The 18,688-nt window shown below is 34.8% G+C and overlaps 2 protein-coding genes across 3 annotated transcripts in view; one reads left to right on the plus strand and one right to left on the minus strand.

The window, feature by feature from the left end:
- ergic1 (endoplasmic reticulum-golgi intermediate compartment 1) overlaps positions 1–9,238 on the minus strand; it is a 32,258-nt gene extending 23,020 nt beyond the window's left edge. The window contains exon 1 of one of the 2 annotated variants that reach the window (XM_067384793.1): positions 8,628–9,238. Coding sequence is in view for 1 of the 2 variants with exons in the window: in XM_067384785.1 (XP_067240886.1) it covers positions 6,120–6,139 (20 nt within the window). In the remaining variant the exon portion in view is untranslated. Of the gene's footprint in view, positions 1–6,119; positions 6,868–8,627 lie in introns of those variants that run through there. The other variant, XM_067384785.1, reaches the window with a different exon arrangement.
- Positions 9,239–10,935: 1,697 nt separating this feature from the next.
- Positions 10,936–14,332, plus strand: dusp1 (dual specificity phosphatase 1). Its single transcript, XM_067384774.1, has 4 exons — positions 10,936–11,445; positions 12,272–12,414; positions 12,506–12,725; positions 13,234–14,332. Exons 1-4 carry the CDS (start codon positions 11,049–11,051, stop codon positions 13,575–13,577), a joined length of 1,104 nt encoding a protein of 367 aa, XP_067240875.1. The 5' UTR covers positions 10,936–11,048; the 3' UTR covers positions 13,578–14,332.
- The last annotated feature ends 4,356 nt before the right edge of the window (positions 14,333–18,688 follow it).

Consider the following 18,688-nt stretch of genomic DNA (forward strand, 5'->3'; position numbering starts at 1 on the left):
GCTGTGTAAGACCTGAAGTAGTACTAAAGAGTACAGAGTGGCCCCAAAGTGTTGACACTCACACTAAGGCCCAGTACAAATGATTGTCCTTATTTTTTCTTTCTAAAAATGGCACGTTTCTTTATGAATCACATTTCAAAATAGTTGCATTTTCTCATGAGATCATTGTACGGAAGAGGATTAGGGCCAAGCAATAATAAAAAAATAGAACCATCTCGAGATTAAAGTCATTATTGAGCGAGATAAAAGTCGAAAATAAAATGGCGAAAATCAACTAATTATATTTTAAGAATAAAGTTAATTTGAGAAAACTCATTAAATTTTGAGGAAAAGTTGAAATAAAATGTCGAGAAGAAACTTGTTCAGTTGAGAATAAAGTCGTTATGTTTAGAGAAACTTATTACATTTCGAGAAAAAAGTCGAAATAAAATGTCGAGAATAAACATTAATTTGAGAATAAATTTGTTAAATTCGTTCGAGAAAAGAAATCATAAAATCTCTATAAAAAAGTCGAAATGTTGAAAATCAACTCATTAAATTGAGAATAAAGTCAAAATAAAATGTTGAGAATAAACTTGTTCAATTTTGAGAATAAAGTCGTTGTTTCAAGAAACATTAAATTTCAAGAAAGTCTAAATAAAATGTTGAAAATCAACTAATTAAATTTTAAGAATAGTCATTTCGAGAAAACTCATTAAATTGAGAAAAAAAGTCGAAATAAAATGTTGAGAATAAATTTGTTTTGAGAAAAAAAAAATTTAATTTCTATAAAAAGGCAAAATGTTGAAAATCAACTCATTAAATTGAGAATAAAGTCGTTATGTTTCAAGAAACTCATTAAAAAGAGTCTAAATAAAATATCAAGAAAAAACGCATTACATTTCTAGAGAAAAGTCAAAATCAACTCATTAACTTATAAGAATAACGTTATGTTTCGAGAAAACTCATTAAATTGAGAAAAAAAGTCAAAATAAAATGTTGAGAATAAACTTGTTCAATTTTGAGAATAAAGTCGTTGTTTCAAGAAACATTAAATTTCAAGAAAGTCTAAATAAAATGTTGAAAATCAACTAATTAAATTTTAAGAATAAAGTCGTTTCGAGAAAACTCATTAAATTGAGAAAAAAGTTGAAATAAAATGTTGAGAATAAACTTATTAATTTGAGAATAAATTTGTTGTTTTGAGGAAAAAAAATCATGAAATTTCTATAAAAAAAGTCAATGTTGAAAATCAACTCATTAAATTGAGAATAAAGTCGTTATGTTTCAAGAAACTCATTAAATAGAGTAAATAAAATATCAAGAAAAAACGCATTACATTTCTAGAGAAAAGTCAAAATCAACTCATTAAATTATAAGAATAACGTTATGTTTCGAGAAAACTCATTAAATTGAGAAAAAAAGTCAAAATAAAATGTTGAGAATAAACTTGTTCAATTTTGAGAATAAAGTCGTTGTTTCAAGAAACATTAAATTTCAAGAAAGTCTAAATAAAATGTTGAAAATCAACTAATTAAATTTTAAGAATAAAGTCGTTTCGAGAAAACTCATTAAATTGAGAAAAAAGTTGAAATAAAATGTTGAGAATAAACTTATTAATTTGAGAATAAATTTGTTGTTTTGAGGAAAAAAAATCATGAAATTTCTATAAAAAAAGTCAATGTTGAAAATCAACTCATTAAATTGAGAATAAAGTCGTTATGTTTCAAGAAACTCATTCAATTTTGAGTCTAAATAAAATGTCAAGAAAAAACGAATTACATTTCTAGAGAAAAGTCAAAATCAACTCATTAAATTATAAGAATAACGTTATGTTTCGAGAAAACTCATTAAATTGAGAAAAAAAAGTCTATATCTAGCCACATAAGCAGGCTTACAGGCTACACAAAAAGAAATAGGCCTATATTGAAAAATGTCTATACACACTCTTCCAGCCTATAGCTTGAAGTCATCATGCTTATCTGCACATAGTATGGTTTATTAACAAGTTGTGTACACAATTTGATCTTTTAATATCACTGTTAATGCATTAAGCCATGTTAAGTTTTGTGATTAAGTGATCCAACTCTGTCATGTCTTCTATCAGTACAACGAACATGACACTGATTGAAATGCGTTTATTCTCAACATTTTATTTCGACTTTTTTCTTGAAATTTTGTTTTTTCTCTAAACATAACGACTTTATTCTCAAATTAATGAGTTTATTCTTGACATTTTATTTTGACTTTTTGGCCAAACTTTCAGTGAACAGTTCTCAAAAGAACCATTTCTTTCTTAGTGTGAAGAACATTTTAGTCATCTAAAGAACGTTTTTCAACCTTTTGTTTGATTGAAAGGTTATATGGATGTTAAAGTGTCTTTATTTGGAAACCCTTTCAGTTTACATACAGTACCATATTATTTATCTCTCGACTTGTGTGTGCAAGAAAAACATGCACTCGGCTGGAAAAGCATGTTTTGCATCTTGGATTTCCTCAGCTGGATTACCTCTGGTTCTCAGTAGAGTTCAAAGACTTTCAGCACACACACACAAGTGAGGATTAGGCCAAACGCACGCTTTTCAGCACATTGCATAACAGCCGAAACATTTACACGTTCCCTCAGGCTGTGGAGGAGTTCACTGCTCGGATATATCTGCCAGATATTTCATATTTCCTGCGTTACAACAGCAACAAACACCCACAGCTGCTCTGAGAGGCAATACGTCAGAGTCAAAAACAGGCACAAGACTGAACCACAGCAACACAGCCATGTGTTTATCGTACAACACTGCACAAATGTTGCTTAAGAAGACTCTGAATCTACAGTGTCCAATGTTTAGATTCAATCTTGACTCCATCTGTATTACGATCAAACAATTATCAAATGCGCTGTCGATTATTTTACAGATTTTATCGAGGTCAGCTGACTGAAATGACCTGTGGTATATTGTGTGTCACACCGCAGGAGCTTTACGAGTCTATTCTCAGGCAAACACCACCATTCTCTGCGTCTTTCTGAAGAGGAAGTGATGTTTTATTTCAGGCTTGTTTGTCACTTTCATTGGGGAATCAGATAAGTCAACAGATGAGCTAAAAGGAAGCGTGATTGTAAACAAGGAAACAAGGCTTTGTTGTCGCCTGAGCAACCGATATTTGGGTCAATGACGTGACACATGACTTTTTGTCCAAAGGCCTTAACAATAATAAAAACAAAGATATGACATCCAAAGTATGTAAGGTAGTACATCTTTTATTGAATCCAAAAGGTTTTAATTATATTTTGCTACATAAAAATGTATTTTAAAGATTTTGAAGTGTCAAAAGGTCATTCAGTTTAACCCTCAAAAGCCAATTTCAGTTGTGATTAAAATATCTTAAAATGTAATAAATGTATACATTTTTTATTCTGGCATGATTTTATAACATCATATTTCAACATATTGCAAAATGGTGTTAAATTCATGTGTAGAAGTCGTTGCTTTGTTATGAGAAATAATGTCTGGAAAAATTAATTTCATTGATGTCATTCGGAGTAACCGATATAAAGAGACTATTTTGGATCAAGTCATGTGGTCAATATCATGTGACAGGAAGTGACATCATTCAGACACCTGTAAAGGACCACATGGTCATGAAGCAAAGTAACTAACTCTCTCTTAACTATTTGATAAATTCATGTTTTCTCTTGATCATACGCATGTCCTGAAACATCAGGTCATTCGGTGCAACCGCTATAAAACATGGAAAATGTTGTAATCTTTTAAAAACTTGTACTAAATATAAAATGTTTGATTGTCCTTTTGTTAGATATCAGCCTGTTAGCATTGATTGAAAATATCGTCATTCGGTAAAAATGAAATTTTGGTTAAACCAAATGTCTTTTTTGGTGACAAATCTTATGATAAATTAAAAAAAATCAGTGTTAATTGATTATAAAAAATACAATCTCATTGTTAACACTTAATAAAACTTAAAAATTATATCTCAATAGTGATTTTACACTTATTCGTCAGTGACCAATTTAAGTATTATCATGCAATATTACAACACCCGCAGTCCTACATCTGCACATGCTCTGTGTGACTCTGTTGAAAGCCAGCCAAAGACAAAACACTGGATGTTACAAGGTTGAAATTACAACTGCTTAAATAGCTTAAAGAAATAGGTTGAAACTTTACCAGCCTCAGAACGTCCAGAGCAAACAAAGACGGGAAACACAGAATCTGTCTACAGTCATATTACAGTCTCAAGAGAAACTAGATCATTATGATGATGGACTGTTTGTATATTTACTTCTGTTACTGCATTTGGGGAACATACGACTAATAAGTTACACATTATTACACATTAATAATGCAAAATGAAAACCATTTGGATTACATTACATCTTCTGACAGAAAGGCCATATTAAACTAGTCATTGAATAAAACTGATTTAATTCAGATTTTTCCTCATATCTTGACTTTAAGTCAAGTTTAAATATGTGATATCATTTTGGCCGATACCAATAATTATTTATAATTAAAAGCCGATAACCGATATATTGGCCGATAAATCTAAATCCAAATTTTTATATAATTTTTGAGAGCCTGATTACAAAACATAAGTTTCACCATTAAAATCCATGTCCCGAGCACACGATTATAATGTTCTCATTATAATATTATGTATCTTATATGACAGACTTGCACTACACATGTTGACATTTTCCTTTTTGAAGTGATTTTCAATCATATTTCCAGGGATTCAAAATCATCATGGTGAACAGTGTGAATCTGAAAAGTGTCTCAGCTGAAGGAAATAATCCATTATTGATCAGCTTTAATATGTTGGACAAATTTTCTTAATCAGGCCGATAACGATAACAATGAACATATATCGGTAGATACTGAGATAGTGGCCAATATATTGCGCATCCCTAACAATTACAGATAAATTTAACTTGGATGACTTTTCAAAAATTTGGGCTTAGTAAGATTTTTTTTTTTTAGCGCTGTCAAATCAATTAATTGCATGTAACATAAAACATGTATAATACATGTGTTTATGTATGAATGCATGCATATTATATATATATATATATATATAAAAAAAAAAAATATATATATATATATATATATAAACTTTAATGTTAGATGCATTTAATCATTTTGACAGCGCTATTTTTATACTTTTCTTCCGCAAAGATGCATGAAATTGATCAAAATTTACAGTAAATCCAGCAAAAAAATCATAATATTAAGTAGCAAATTATGATCATCTGACACTGAAGACTGGAGTAATGGTGCTGAAAATTCAGCTTTGATCACAGAAATAAATTACATTTTACTATATATTCACATAGAAAACAGCTGATTTAAATTGTAATAATATTTCACAATATTACCATTTTTATTGTATTTTGGTCAAATAAATGCAGCTTTGGCAAGCCAAAAAATCCCAATCTTTTTTGTGTGTGTGTTGTCCTTTATAACTCAAGCACCAAAAAAACCCACAAATCTTTGTCATGGACAACATTTACATTAAAACTACTAAGAATTAAGTCATAGTAAAGGTCAGTTGCACCGTACGCACCCTAATCTACAAAAATGTTTTCTCTTAATTCTGTGTGTATAATAATCTTTCATAGTCCGTTCTGTGGTTTGGATGAGGCAGAAGAATGGTATGAATGATGGTATGAAAGTCATTTTCAGATGTTGTGTGTCCTGTTTTATATTTGCATAACCATACAGTGAGTATGAACAGTAAGGACCATTATTGGTTTATAAATGTTATGTCTAGTGGAAAACTGGCATGAATTTAGCTTAGAAATGAACTTTAATGTGCTTAGGATAGTGCTAAATATTTACACACATACTTCTACAACTTAAAGCTTTTCAACTGCACCTGAATCAAGTGATAAATGACAGTTTTGTTCATAAGTGTCAAAACAGAGCAGTCTTCATGGAACCACTGGCTGTGTCTTAAAAATCTCGTGCGCTCCCTATCCAGACAGCATTCAATGCAGCACAGACGCGTTTCGAACGCTCGTTTAGAAGAACACTCGTGAGGTTTTGAAACACTATCATTGCGTCTACGGTGGACGTGTTTGATTCATGCATTAGAGGAAAAACACAAGCCGGCAAACCTCTACTCACCTGCGCACATCGAAAGTCATTGTGACTGCAGAATCACGTGTGTTAGATTAAACTGCACTCTTAAAGTGTTTTCAAATAAACGACACTACTGTCTACTCCAGATTCTTCCTTCAATCCTGCCGGCTGTTCAGACCGGATGTGACATCCGCTTAGGACGCTTTGCACAATCCTATTGGTCGGGATGCAGCGAAAGGCATGATTCTGTTTCCGGGTAAGAAATAAGTTGTGGTGCGCAAACTTTGAGGCGTTACTCCTGGAAACACTGATCCGGAGTTCATCTCGCTGCTTTTGCTTCCGCTTGTGTTCCAACAGTCAAAACTGCTTCAACAACAACAACAACAGAAAGAAACACGTAGATCTGAATAAACCTTCTGGAATTTTGCTTAACTGTTCTTCACCTCATGAGTTTATATTGCCACGTGTACAAAACAAGTGATTTAACAAATGAGGTCAGAAAATATATGCATTTGCAGGATTATAGAAGGTCATGATTAGTTGTGACACAATAGGAGTGAATCAACAGCAGTGGCTCAAAAAGAAGAAATCATATATTTCAGAATGGGAACAGATTGACTAATTTTAAGGTTAGGGTTAATCCAACATTACACATGAAAGTGGAATTATTGGAAATAAATAAGTGTTCTATTTCTATACCTTGTGTTTTAAACACACACACATATATTTACAAATTTTTATGTTAGATGTGATTAATCGATTTGACAGAACTAAAATATAAATTTAATATAAAAGTTTGTGTATATATAAATATATTAGTGCTCTCAAATCAATTAATTGTGATTAATCGCGATTAATAACATCAATATAAACGTTTGTAGGCTATATATATTAGTTCTGTCAAATTAATCACATCTAACATAAAAGTTTGTGTGTATATATATATATATATATATATATATATATATGTGTGCTGTAAAATCAATTAATTGCGATTAATCACATCTAACAAAATTTGTGTATACATACAAACTTATGTTAGATGTGATTAAGCAATTTGACAGAATATATACATTTAACATGTTTGTGTATATGAATATATTAGTGCTGTCAAATCGATTGTGATAAATAACATCTAACATAAGTTTGTGTGTATATACATATATATTTAGTACTGTCAAATTGATTAATCACATCTAACTTAAGTTTTTGTGTATGTATATATATATATATATATATATATATATATATATATATATACACATATATACACATACATACACATATATTTAAGAACTTTTAAGTTAGATGCGATTAATCAGTTTGACAGAACTAAAATATACATTTAGCAAAAAAGTTTGTGTATATATAAATAGTGCTGTCAAATCAGTTAATTGCGATTAATCACATTTAACAAGTGACTGACTCACATTTAACACAAAAACTTTTGTTAAATGTGATTAATCGCAATTAATTAATTAGATGTGATTAATTGCATCTAACATGTTTGTGTGTGTGTGTATATATACACACACACACACACACAAACTTTTATGTTAAATGCGATTAATCACATCTAATATAAAAGTTTGGTTATGAACATGTATATAACATATTTACAAACTTTTATGTTGAGATGCAATTAATCGATTTGACAGAATATATACATTTATCATAAAAGTTTGTGTATATATAAATATATTAGTGCTGTCAAATCAATTAATCACATCTAACGTAAATGTGTGTGTGTGTACATATATATAGAGATGCATTATATATTTATATACTTTAATGTTAGATGTGATTAATCGATTTGATAGAACTAATATGTATGTGTGTATATTTGACATTTCCATGATTTTTTTCTAAACCTGGAATTCATATTGGTTTTTTTTATATATCTTTGTCCAATAATGATTTTACATCATTCTTATATTTTTAAACATAACCTAGTGTTAGTGTTTGAATGAGCACTCATGCAGTGTTTCACTATGTCATATCTGGGCACATTCAAAAAATTTCAGCTGCCAGACATAGAGAATTTGCAAAAATGACTATTAACGATTCATGGAAAAGAGCAAATGGACATGCAGAGTATTTTCCCATGGTGCTCAGAGGCAGAGCTCTGTCCGTAAATGTGATGACATTACATATATTTGCTACACCAAGGAAATGCCTCGTTCATCACACTCTTTCACTTCCCTTTTGAACAAGCAGAACATGCAAGTGTGATTAATCACTGAAATGTATGTTTTCAATGATTTGTTGCACAAGATTTGTGCTTCATGTTTATATTTGATCAATTCACCATCCTGTCTTTTTGTGGCCATTCTTAAAAGTCAAAGTAAGATTTTTGGAATGTACTTTTATAATTTTCAGCCTTACATGTATTTTTGCAAATAAGTGTTTAATGCACATATCAGAACATGTTAGTATGACTCTCGTACATGCAGTAGTACACAGTGTTCTTCTGGGCACCAGTCTCAACCTGTGGTTTGCATTTTTCTGTTGACTGACTCATCTGTGTTTTTTTACAGTAAAATTGTTACTTACTATTTTTTTTCTGTCCGCCAGCACCAGAAATGATTTGGAGAGCAATCCTCCATGAGTCCTGACTCAAGTTTCAGAAATGCAGTTCTGACGTCATGACCTACATATGTCATTTTGCTTCATGTAAATTACAGAGACTGTCACATTAAAATAAAATATTAACTAATTATATTTCTAGAAGGATCACAAAACATCTGTGGGCAGTTTCCCCAGCTGGAAGAAAAAAGAAGAAAAAAAAACTTATGTAAACTACATGAATAATGTTTGTTTTCATATGAAATAACATAGCTGCAATGAATAAATTATTTTTACATTTTTAAACAAGTATTTGATTTGCATGGAAACAGTCAAAATTTGTTCCATTAAACAAAAGCTGCATTACAATCCCATACAACACATTTTCACTTTCTGTTCCACTGTTGTGATGAATGTATAGTCGCAGGTAAACCAGAAAAACATTACAGAAAAAAAAAAATATATATATATATATGTGATTCTGCAATGGAAGTAGGCACTGTAAAAAAACATTATCATGTACACCTTTGACTTTTAGGTCAAAACATGTGGAATAATATAGATCTCACATGCACATCATATACCCAAGCCTGGTTTGTTTTTCAATGGAAATTTACCAGACCTCAAGTTTCTATACAGTGATTAACTTTTATGGTTTCCCTTTGCTCTCGCGGCATTGCACACGATGTACTCCTGTACAATAAAAACAACGTATAAACTTTTATGAGTAGGTTCACTAATTATCTTGTTATTTATCTGAAGAGGAAAGTTTTAATAATAGTTTAAATTATAACAATAATGTCATGGAAAAAATATTGCTAAACATTCCTTCATTTTTGGCAACTGTTGTTGGATAAATGTACATGGTGAGTTACTAGCCTGCATATAGTATATGCCTAAAGAAAAATAACAAGATAAAATGAGTTAGATTAGAATTCTTTGTCATGTTTACACCAGAGACACATCTAATCTGAGATCTCAATATGATCTCAAACATTTTTCATCACTGATGTTGGTTTTGTGTGAATACCAGCATAGCTTATATTTTGTATCCTTGTGTGCATATTCATTTCATAATATATATATATATATATATATACACAGCATTAAAGTGTTAGTTCACTCAAAAATTAAAATTTTGTCATCACACTCTAAAACAAATTGGTTGGGTTGAAAATAGACAAACCCAGCAGTTGGGTTAAATGTTTGACCAACCTGCTGGATAGTTTTATTTAACCCAACTATTGTTTAAAAATTATACTGTATCGCTTGCTTAAAATGAACCCAAAGGAAATTAGCATTTATTAATATGTTGAAAAAATAATAATTAAACAAAAATGTGCTAAAATGCTTACAAATGTTCACCTTTTGATTATTATTGTTTCCTTTATTAATTCTGCGTCTGATTTTTTATTTTCAACCTATTTTGGGTTCATTTTAAGCCAGACATATAGTCATTTTTAAACAATAGTTGGGTTAAAACAACTGGGTTTGTCCGTTTTCAACCCAACTTTGGTTGTTTTTAACCCAGCAATTTTTTAGAGTGCATTTGCTCACTCTCAAACCTGTATAAATTTCTTTGTTCTGCTGTACACAAAGGAAAATATTTGGAAGAATGTTTGCAACCAAGCAAATCTCACCCCCATTGACTACAATAGAATAAATACTATGGAAGTCAATGGGGGCCGAGATCTGCTTGGTTACAAACATTTATACAAATATCTTTCTTTGTGTACAGCAGAACAAAGGAATTTATACAGGTTTGGAACAACTTGAGGGTGAGTAAATGATAACAAAATAAAAAATTTTGAGTGAACTATCACTTTAAATTTATCCAGTTTTGTTTATATTCAAAACTCCTTCCGTTTCAACCTGTAAACGTGTAGTTGATTTATTTATAATGTCATTATGTTAAAGCCAAAGCCAACTGGAACACAATTTAATACAAAACCATCGATAAATGATAAAAAGTGCCGAGACAGCAACATTAATCTCAAACTGACTGATAAATGGGTCGAAGATCAACTTCTGAGCGAAACAATTTTAACCCTCAAATCGCCTTCGAAACAACAACAAAACACGATCAATAATCATTACTAACAGTGACACAACTCGGAAACTGGGGTAGATTACCGTCCTCTCGGTTTGTTAGAGGTCGACACGCTCTGACAGGATCAGATAAAGTTGGCCTGACGTACGTGCGAATTTACGCGGGCAACGCGCCAAGAGAGGCGGGGCATCTGACGTCATTCCTGAGCGAAAGACGCGGGGTCAGTATATAACCGTCGCTCTGCGCCGCTCACTTCAGAACAAGCGAGTTTTCCGTTGAGAAAACTTAATAATTCTAATTCAACGGACTATTTTTTGGATCAAACTCTCGATTAAAGGACCTTAAGTTTATCTCGCTGTATGTATTTTGAGCTATCATTCTCTACTATGGTCATCATGGAAGTGTCCACCATCGACTCGGCCTCGCTTCGGGATCTGTTGGAGGGAGATGATCCGGACTGCCTGGTTCTGGACTGCCGCTCGTTCTTCTCCTTCAGCTCGTCTCATATTTCGGGCTCCAGTAATGTGAGATTCAGTACTATTGTGCGCCGGAGGGCCAGAGGGGGGCTGGGGCTCGAGCACATCGTGCCCAACGAGGACACCAGGAACAGGCTTCTGTCCGGGGAATACCAGAGTGTCGTGTTCCTGGATGACCGCAGCGTGGAGATGGGAGAAGTGAAGAAAGACGGGACTTTAATGCTCGCTGTGAACGCTCTGTGTCGCAATCCATGTGGAGCAAGTGTGTTCCTTCTTAAAGGTACGAGATTTTCTTCTTTACCTACTTTAAAAATGGGTGGTCTTAAAGGGGCAGTTCACCCAAAAATGAAAAATTTCAGTTTTAATCACTCTCAAGTTGTTCTGAACTTAAATGTTTTTGTTCTGCTGAACACAAAAGAAGATATTGTTTGTCATCAAATAGTTGTTGGTCCCCATTGACTTCCATTGTATTTTTTTTTATATTGTGGAAGTCAATGGGGACCATCAACTGTTTTTTTTTTTTTTTAACTATCCTAATAGGACAGACTTTTTAATAATCTAAAGGGGCTTTTGTGGATTTGAAAAGATTGTTAAAGGTTTATTTTTAAGAGTGTTTAACCATTAGGTGAGCTTGCACTGCAAAAAATGCTGTTCTTACTTAGTATTTTTGTCTTGTTTCTAGTCAAAATATCTAAAAATTCTTAAATTTTCTTGTTTTCAGAAAAATAAGTAAGTTTTTCCATAAAACAAGCAAAATAATCCAATTTCAAGCTAAAAACAAGATTATATATCTTATTTTTGGTTTGAAATAAGATTATTTTGCTTACCCCACTGGCAGATAATTTTGCTTGTTTTAAGGAAAAACTCACTTAATTTTGACTTATTTTTTCTGAAAACAAGAAAATAATTTTCACTTGTCAAGAAAATGCTGCTTGTTTTTTTTTTTTTTTTTTAACTTTAAGATATTTCGACTAGAAACAAGACAAAAGCTCTAAGTAAGAACAGCAGTGCATGTGTACATGTTTATTTAAAAGTGCAACCAAATGTTTTCTTCAGCTGTTGTCAACTTGACACTAAAATAACAACTTCTGTTTAACCATTTTCAGGTGGGTTTGACACGTTTTCCTCTGAGTTTCCTGAAATGTGTACGAAGCCGGCTCCCCCTCAAGGCTTGAGTTTACCTCTGAGCTCCAGCTGCCGTCCCAACACCGCCGATTCCTCCTCCTGTACAACCCCTTTATACGACCAGGTAAAGAGTCTTTTAAAATGCGCACCTGTGCTGTAAATAAGACTCCTCACGCGCGAACTTGTCCACTAACTTTCATTGTTTATTTCCTCAGGGTGGCCCTGTAGAAATCTTGCCATTCCTATATTTAGGCAGCGCTTATCACGCCTCCAGAAAAGACATGCTGGACATGTTGGGAATCACGGCCCTCATTAACGTCTCCTCCAACTGCCCCAACCACTTTGAAGACCACTATCAGTACAAGAGTATTCCTGTTGAGGACAACCACAAAGCCAACATCAGTTCCTGGTTCAACGAGGCCATTGAATTTATTGGTGAGTATCATTTTTCACCTCGAAATAGGGAACAGATGTCACCGTATGACGAGCTTTGGCAGGCAGGCGGACACAACCCCCATTCCGAGTCGAGTTTTTCAAAAGTTCCCTCCAAATCGACCAGCTGTAATGCTTACATCATCCTCTCATCCTGTTTAAAGAGGTGCCCCCTTTTCAAATAACACAAGGCCATGATCTGATCTTTTCATGGGGCAACTGGCTCCGTCTAAAAGCTTTGCATCCTTTGTTTAGCCCGAACAAAAGGTAGTGTCCCTCCTATCAGATCAGTGCACTTAGCAGGGGTGCCGCAACCCCCCATTGTGTATTCAAGCCCGTCAAGGGGGGTGTTTCCACTCTTACTCGAACCCCTGCCTGGGTTAACTTTTCCAGTTTCCTTAAAGGGACGGCTTCCTCCGTTAGGATAATTTGCAATTGAATGCGTCAATAGTGGAAGACTACTTCTGGGTTGAAGGGCAACTTTTAACACTCCTCTTTTTCTTTCCCACAGATTCTGTACGGAATAAAGGTGGACGCGTCTTCGTTCACTGCCAAGCAGGGATCTCTCGTTCCGCCACCATCTGTTTGGCTTATCTGATGCGCACCAACCGCGTCAAACTCGAAGAGGCCTTCGAGTTCGTCAAACAGCGGCGCAGCATCATCTCGCCCAACTTCAGCTTCATGGGGCAGCTCCTGCAGTTCGAGTCCCAAGTGCTCGCCTCCTCCACGTGTTCCTCGGCGGCAGGAAGCCCCGCCATCAGCAAGAGCAGCACTGTGTTCAACTTCCCCGTCCACACGGCGGCCAGCCCTCTTTCCTTCCTGCAGAGCCCCATCACTACCTCGCCCTCCTGCTGAGATGGACGGACTTGTGTTCTCAGTTTTATTTATATGAAGACTGTATGATCCCTGAGGTGATCTTTCCAGTATTAAGGCTCGGGAACTTTTGGTTCCTGTGTTGCTACCGATATTCCACGATTGTGACAATGCCTAGATTGTTTTAGTATTTTAACACGGTGGTCCATACTTGACTTAAAACCTTTTAAATTTGAATGTGACACAAATCAAGTTGAAGTCCTCCAATATAATTGCTGGCACGTCTTCAACTTTGATCATGATAATCAGGTTATTTGTTAGCATCGAAAGAAGCCCCATGTCTTACAGGTTCGCTCAGGGATTGTTTTCATGTTTTTATGTTGATGTCGTTACTATTTTTTTTGTTTATTTCAAGAGTAGTCTGAGGAAATGGGAAGAAGTCACTAGACTTGAAGGTGCTAATCGTAACAAGTACTTGTTTCTTTTTGAACAGTGAATGTAGATAACATGTCTGTGTGGGCTCGGTGGATTATTCTTGAGCCTCTCATGCCTTTTCAGAATGCAAACGGATTCATCAAGACGTTTGTTTGTCTGTAAACAAATAGAAATACCTCATGTGTCTGTACTGTTGTCAGTCTGGTGAGAGTCCTCCCATAAGCACTACTAATAGGAATGACTCTTACAGGCTGTTTTGATATGTGTGACTATTTATTGACTAAATTAATATATTTCTTATGCTATATTTTTTCATATATTTGTGATACTTGTTGCTGACAAATAAATGTTTTTTTCATACATACACTCTTATGTGCAGTGCATTAATTCTGGGACAGAAGAATACAACGTCACCTTTTAAATGCAGTTATTATATTGAGAGTTATTTATACAACACTGTTCAAAAGCCATGGATGCTTCACAATGCAGTAATTAAGGAATATAAAACTTTGTCTCAAGAATTGTGTTATTGTGTGAGATATTTTTGATGAAATCCGAGAGGTATCTATAGACTGCAATATAATCAACACTTTCAAGGTCCAGAAAGGCACTAAAGACATCGTTAAAACAGTCATGTGACTGCAGTGGTTCAACCTTAATGTTATGAAGAGACAAGAATACTTTTTGTGTGCGTGTCTGTGTTCTGTGTCATATATGTTGTTTACATCCAGCTCTTCCTGGTTCGACTCATTATTGGCCGGCTCCTGCGTCAGCGTCACATGTATGCGTCATGCTGATCACGTGATCCACTTTGGCCTATACTGAGCCGGCATTCGGATGTAAACACTTAAGCTTCACTGCGTCACCTGCGTAAGATAATGATAGGGAAGAGAAGAGATTGTTGAATAAAGTTATTTTTGTTTTGCTTTTGTAACAAAAAGTATTCTCGTCTCTTCATAACATTAAGGTCGAACCACTGCAGTCACATGACTGTTTTAACAATGTCTTTAGTTCCTTTCTGGACCTTGAAAGTGTTGATTATATTGCTGTCTATAGATACCTCTCGGATTTCATAAAAATATCTTAATTTGTGTTCTGAAGATGAACGAAGGTCTTACGGGTGTGGAACGACATGAGGGTGAGTAATTAATGATGGAAATTTTATTTTTGGGTTATGATGAATTATATACTTATTATGTAACATTAGATGCATTCATAAACACATGTGATACAGTATACAGTGATTAGTTCATCATTTTCAACCTATTATAAACACTGGATCCAAATAGGACTGTCACAACATTCCAGCATTTGAAATATCAATGAAATTTCACAATTCTCAATAGCAGAGCAAAAAAAAAAAAAAAACTCTCTTAAAGGGGACCCTTTCACAAGATGTAATATCAGTATCTGGTGTCTCCAGAATGTGTCTGTGAAGTTTCAGCTCAAAATCCCCCACAGATCATTTATTATAGCTTGTCAAATTTGCCTCTATTTGGGTGTGAGCAAAAACACTACGTTTTTGTGTGTGTCCCTTTAAATGCAAATGAGCTCCGCTTTCCAGAAGAGGGCGGAGCTTTAACAGCTCAACAACAACAAAGCTGGAGAATTTCACGCAGACAAAATGAGGAAAGTGTTCAGCCTTACATTGTTCAAACCGGAGTCGACACTGATGGAGAGACTCAGGAAGAAGTTACAACTTTTAGAATGAATTAGACTTTTCCAAATCTTGTAAAGCAAGAAAGTTAAAAACCCTTGTTTTAGTGTAATGGTTACAGAAACTGTTTTGGACCTCATTTACATGTGATCAGACTGAGACGGATGTTCATACGAGGAGTAAACATTGATATTTCAGCACAGATTGAGAAGAAACTACCAAGATTTGTGATCCAACGCAGTGACATTCAAACACAGAGGCACTAAACACTTTCCGGGGTTGCTGTATGCTTCAGTATCTTGACAGATGAGCGCCTTCTGTGCTTAAAGAGGCGTCACTAGACAAACAAATGCAGCTGACTTCATTGTTTGAACTGGAATTCAGGCCCGTGTGAACGTTTCAAATATCGCTGGGAAAATATCTGAACAGTCCCCTTTTCACCCTGACCCTGACACGTCAGGTCATCCTGACCCGTGTTCGCGTGTGCATTGGAATCCTACACTGGGAATCACAGCGCAGAGAATCAGTGTTGTCAATTGTTCCGGCGCAGGCGTCTGAATGAGCTCTTTTGAGGGCCGTCAGACAGCAGGCGGGGTGGTCAGAGGAGCACGGGCTCTGCCGAAGCCCTTCAGACACCACAATAGGAGCAGCTGCAAGGCGTTTGGGAAAAGTGTGACGACTATAGCGCACTCAGCGTTCGGCCAAGCACACGGAGCTCTGTGCCTCAGCCTTTGTGTCGCGTAAGATGGTGTTTTCAATCATGGCGGCTGAAATGAACACAACACTGACAGAGATACGAGCAGCTCAGATTATAATCTATCTATCTATCTATCTATCTATCTATCTATCTATCTATCTATCTATCTATCTATCTATCTATCTATCTATCTATCTATCTATCTATCTATCTGTCTGTCTATCTATCCCCTCCATCCCTCCTTCCATCCTTCTATTCATCAATCCATCCTTCTATCTATCTATCTATCTATCTATCTATCTATCTATCTATCTATCTATCTATCTATCGTCCATCCATCCTTCTATCTATCTATCTATCTATCTATCTATCTATCTATCTATCTATCTATCGTCCATCCCTCCATCCATCCTTCTATCTATCTCTCTATCTATCGTCCATCCCTCCTTCTATCTATCTATCTATCTATCCATCCTTCTATCTATCCATCCATCCTTCTATCAATCTATCCATCCTTCTATCTATCTATTGTGCATCCCTCCATCCATCCCTCCTTCTATCTAGCTCTCTATCTATCGTCCATCCCTCCATCCATCCTTCTATCTATCTGTCCCCTCCATCCATCCTTCTATCTATCCTTCTATCTATCCTTCTATCTATCCTTCTATCTATCCTTCTATCTATCTATCTATCTATCTATCTATCTGTCCCTCCATCCATCCATCCTTCTATCTATCTATCCATCCTTCTATCTATCTATTGTGCATCCCTCCATCCATCCATCTGTCCCTCCATCCATCCCTCCTTCTATCTAGCTCTCTATCTATCGTCCATCCCTCCATCCATCCTTCTATCTATCTGTCCCCTCCATCCATCCTTCTATCTATCCTTCTATCTATCTATCTATCTATCTGTCCCTCCATCCATCCATCCTTCTATCTATCGTCCATCCCTCCTTCTATCTAGCTCTCTATCTATCGTCCATCCCTCCACCCATCCTTCTATCTATCTGTCCCCTCCATCCATCCATCCTTCTATCTATCTATCTATCTATCTATCTATCTATCTATCTATCTATCTATCTATCGTCCATCCCTCCTTCTATCTATCTCTCCATCCTTCTATCTATCTATCTATCGTCCATCCCTCCTTCTCTCTATCTATCTCTCCATCCTTCTATCTATCTATCTATCGTCCATCCCTCCTTCTCTCTATCTATCCCTCCATCCTTCTATCTATCTATCTGTCCCCTCCATCCATCCTTCTATCTATCTATCTATCTATCTATCGTCCATCCCTCCATCTGTCCCTCCATCCTTCTATCTATCCATCCATCCTTCTCTCTATCGGCCATCCCTCTTTCCATCCATCCATCCATCCATCCATCTATCTCCGTCCGTCTGTTTCATTAGAATTTTAAACTTTTAGTAGTTTATTATTATTTAATGTCTGTAGTTTTTTTTCTCCATTTTTTAATTTAGTATTTTAACTTAATGTTGGATTAACAAGTAGCTGAACTAAAATAAGTTTACATTTTTCATATATATTATTTTATTTCATGTTTATTGTGTTGCAAGTAATGAAATTGTTTTTATGCTTTTAGATTTAGCTCATGATAATAAGTGTACACTGCGCATACTTGACTTGTTAAAAAACAACAAAACAAACTATAATTTCCCTACAAAACTATATTTGACATCACAGGTGTTCTGACCTAAATACATAAAAACTATAATATTAAACAAAACATAATTTATCTTTCAGGAGACCATTTTTTAAATGTTGGCATAAAAGCACATCCAACATAAAGAAGGTTATTATGATATGGTCATATAGGGACTGCTGTGAAATGTTGTTTACCAGAGAAATCCTGCTGATTTCAGTGACATATGCTCTCCTCACGGCCCAGACTGATCTTTTGTGGCTGTGAAGAAAGGGAGGCCTGCTTGTTGTCCATTAGTGTTTTGGGGGAAGGGGAAGAGTAACCTCCCACCTTTGACAAGAGCTCGAAATAAATCTCCCTCTTCAGCACAAACAAACACACAAACAGCACTTTATTTGCTAATTACTGTTGCACATATGGCTAGTGATATGAACAATCCAATAATCCTCCACAAGTATGATAACTATAATGATAACAATAACGATATAGCTCAAAAATCGTTCTAAATATAAAAGTATATCAGAGACAACACCACAACTATAATGATAATAATGATATTGCTGGTTTTTTTTTTTTTTCTAATTTATGAATGATAAAAACATTGACAGCCAATCAGAATCCATCCTGCTTCCTGAAGCAGTGTTTTGAAATCGGCCATCACTATATAAGTCATTATTTTGTTTTTTTGGCGCACCAAAAAT

This window comes from Chanodichthys erythropterus, chromosome 1 (assembly GCF_024489055.1).
Source record: "Chanodichthys erythropterus isolate Z2021 chromosome 1, ASM2448905v1, whole genome shotgun sequence".
NCBI classification, from domain to species: domain Eukaryota; kingdom Metazoa; phylum Chordata; class Actinopteri; order Cypriniformes; family Xenocyprididae; genus Chanodichthys; species Chanodichthys erythropterus.

Coding starts and splice junctions, on each gene's coding strand:
- dusp1 (XM_067384774.1), top strand. CDS start 11,049: ATGTATTTTGAGCTATCATTCTCTACTATGGTCATCATGGAAGTGTCC. Junction 12,415..12,505: donor CAACCCCTTTATACGACCAG/GTAAAGAGTCTT, acceptor TTATTTCCTCAG/GGTGGCCCTGTAGAAATCTT. Junction 12,726..13,233: donor CGAGGCCATTGAATTTATTG/GTGAGTATCATT, acceptor TCTTTCCCACAG/ATTCTGTACGGAATAAAGGT.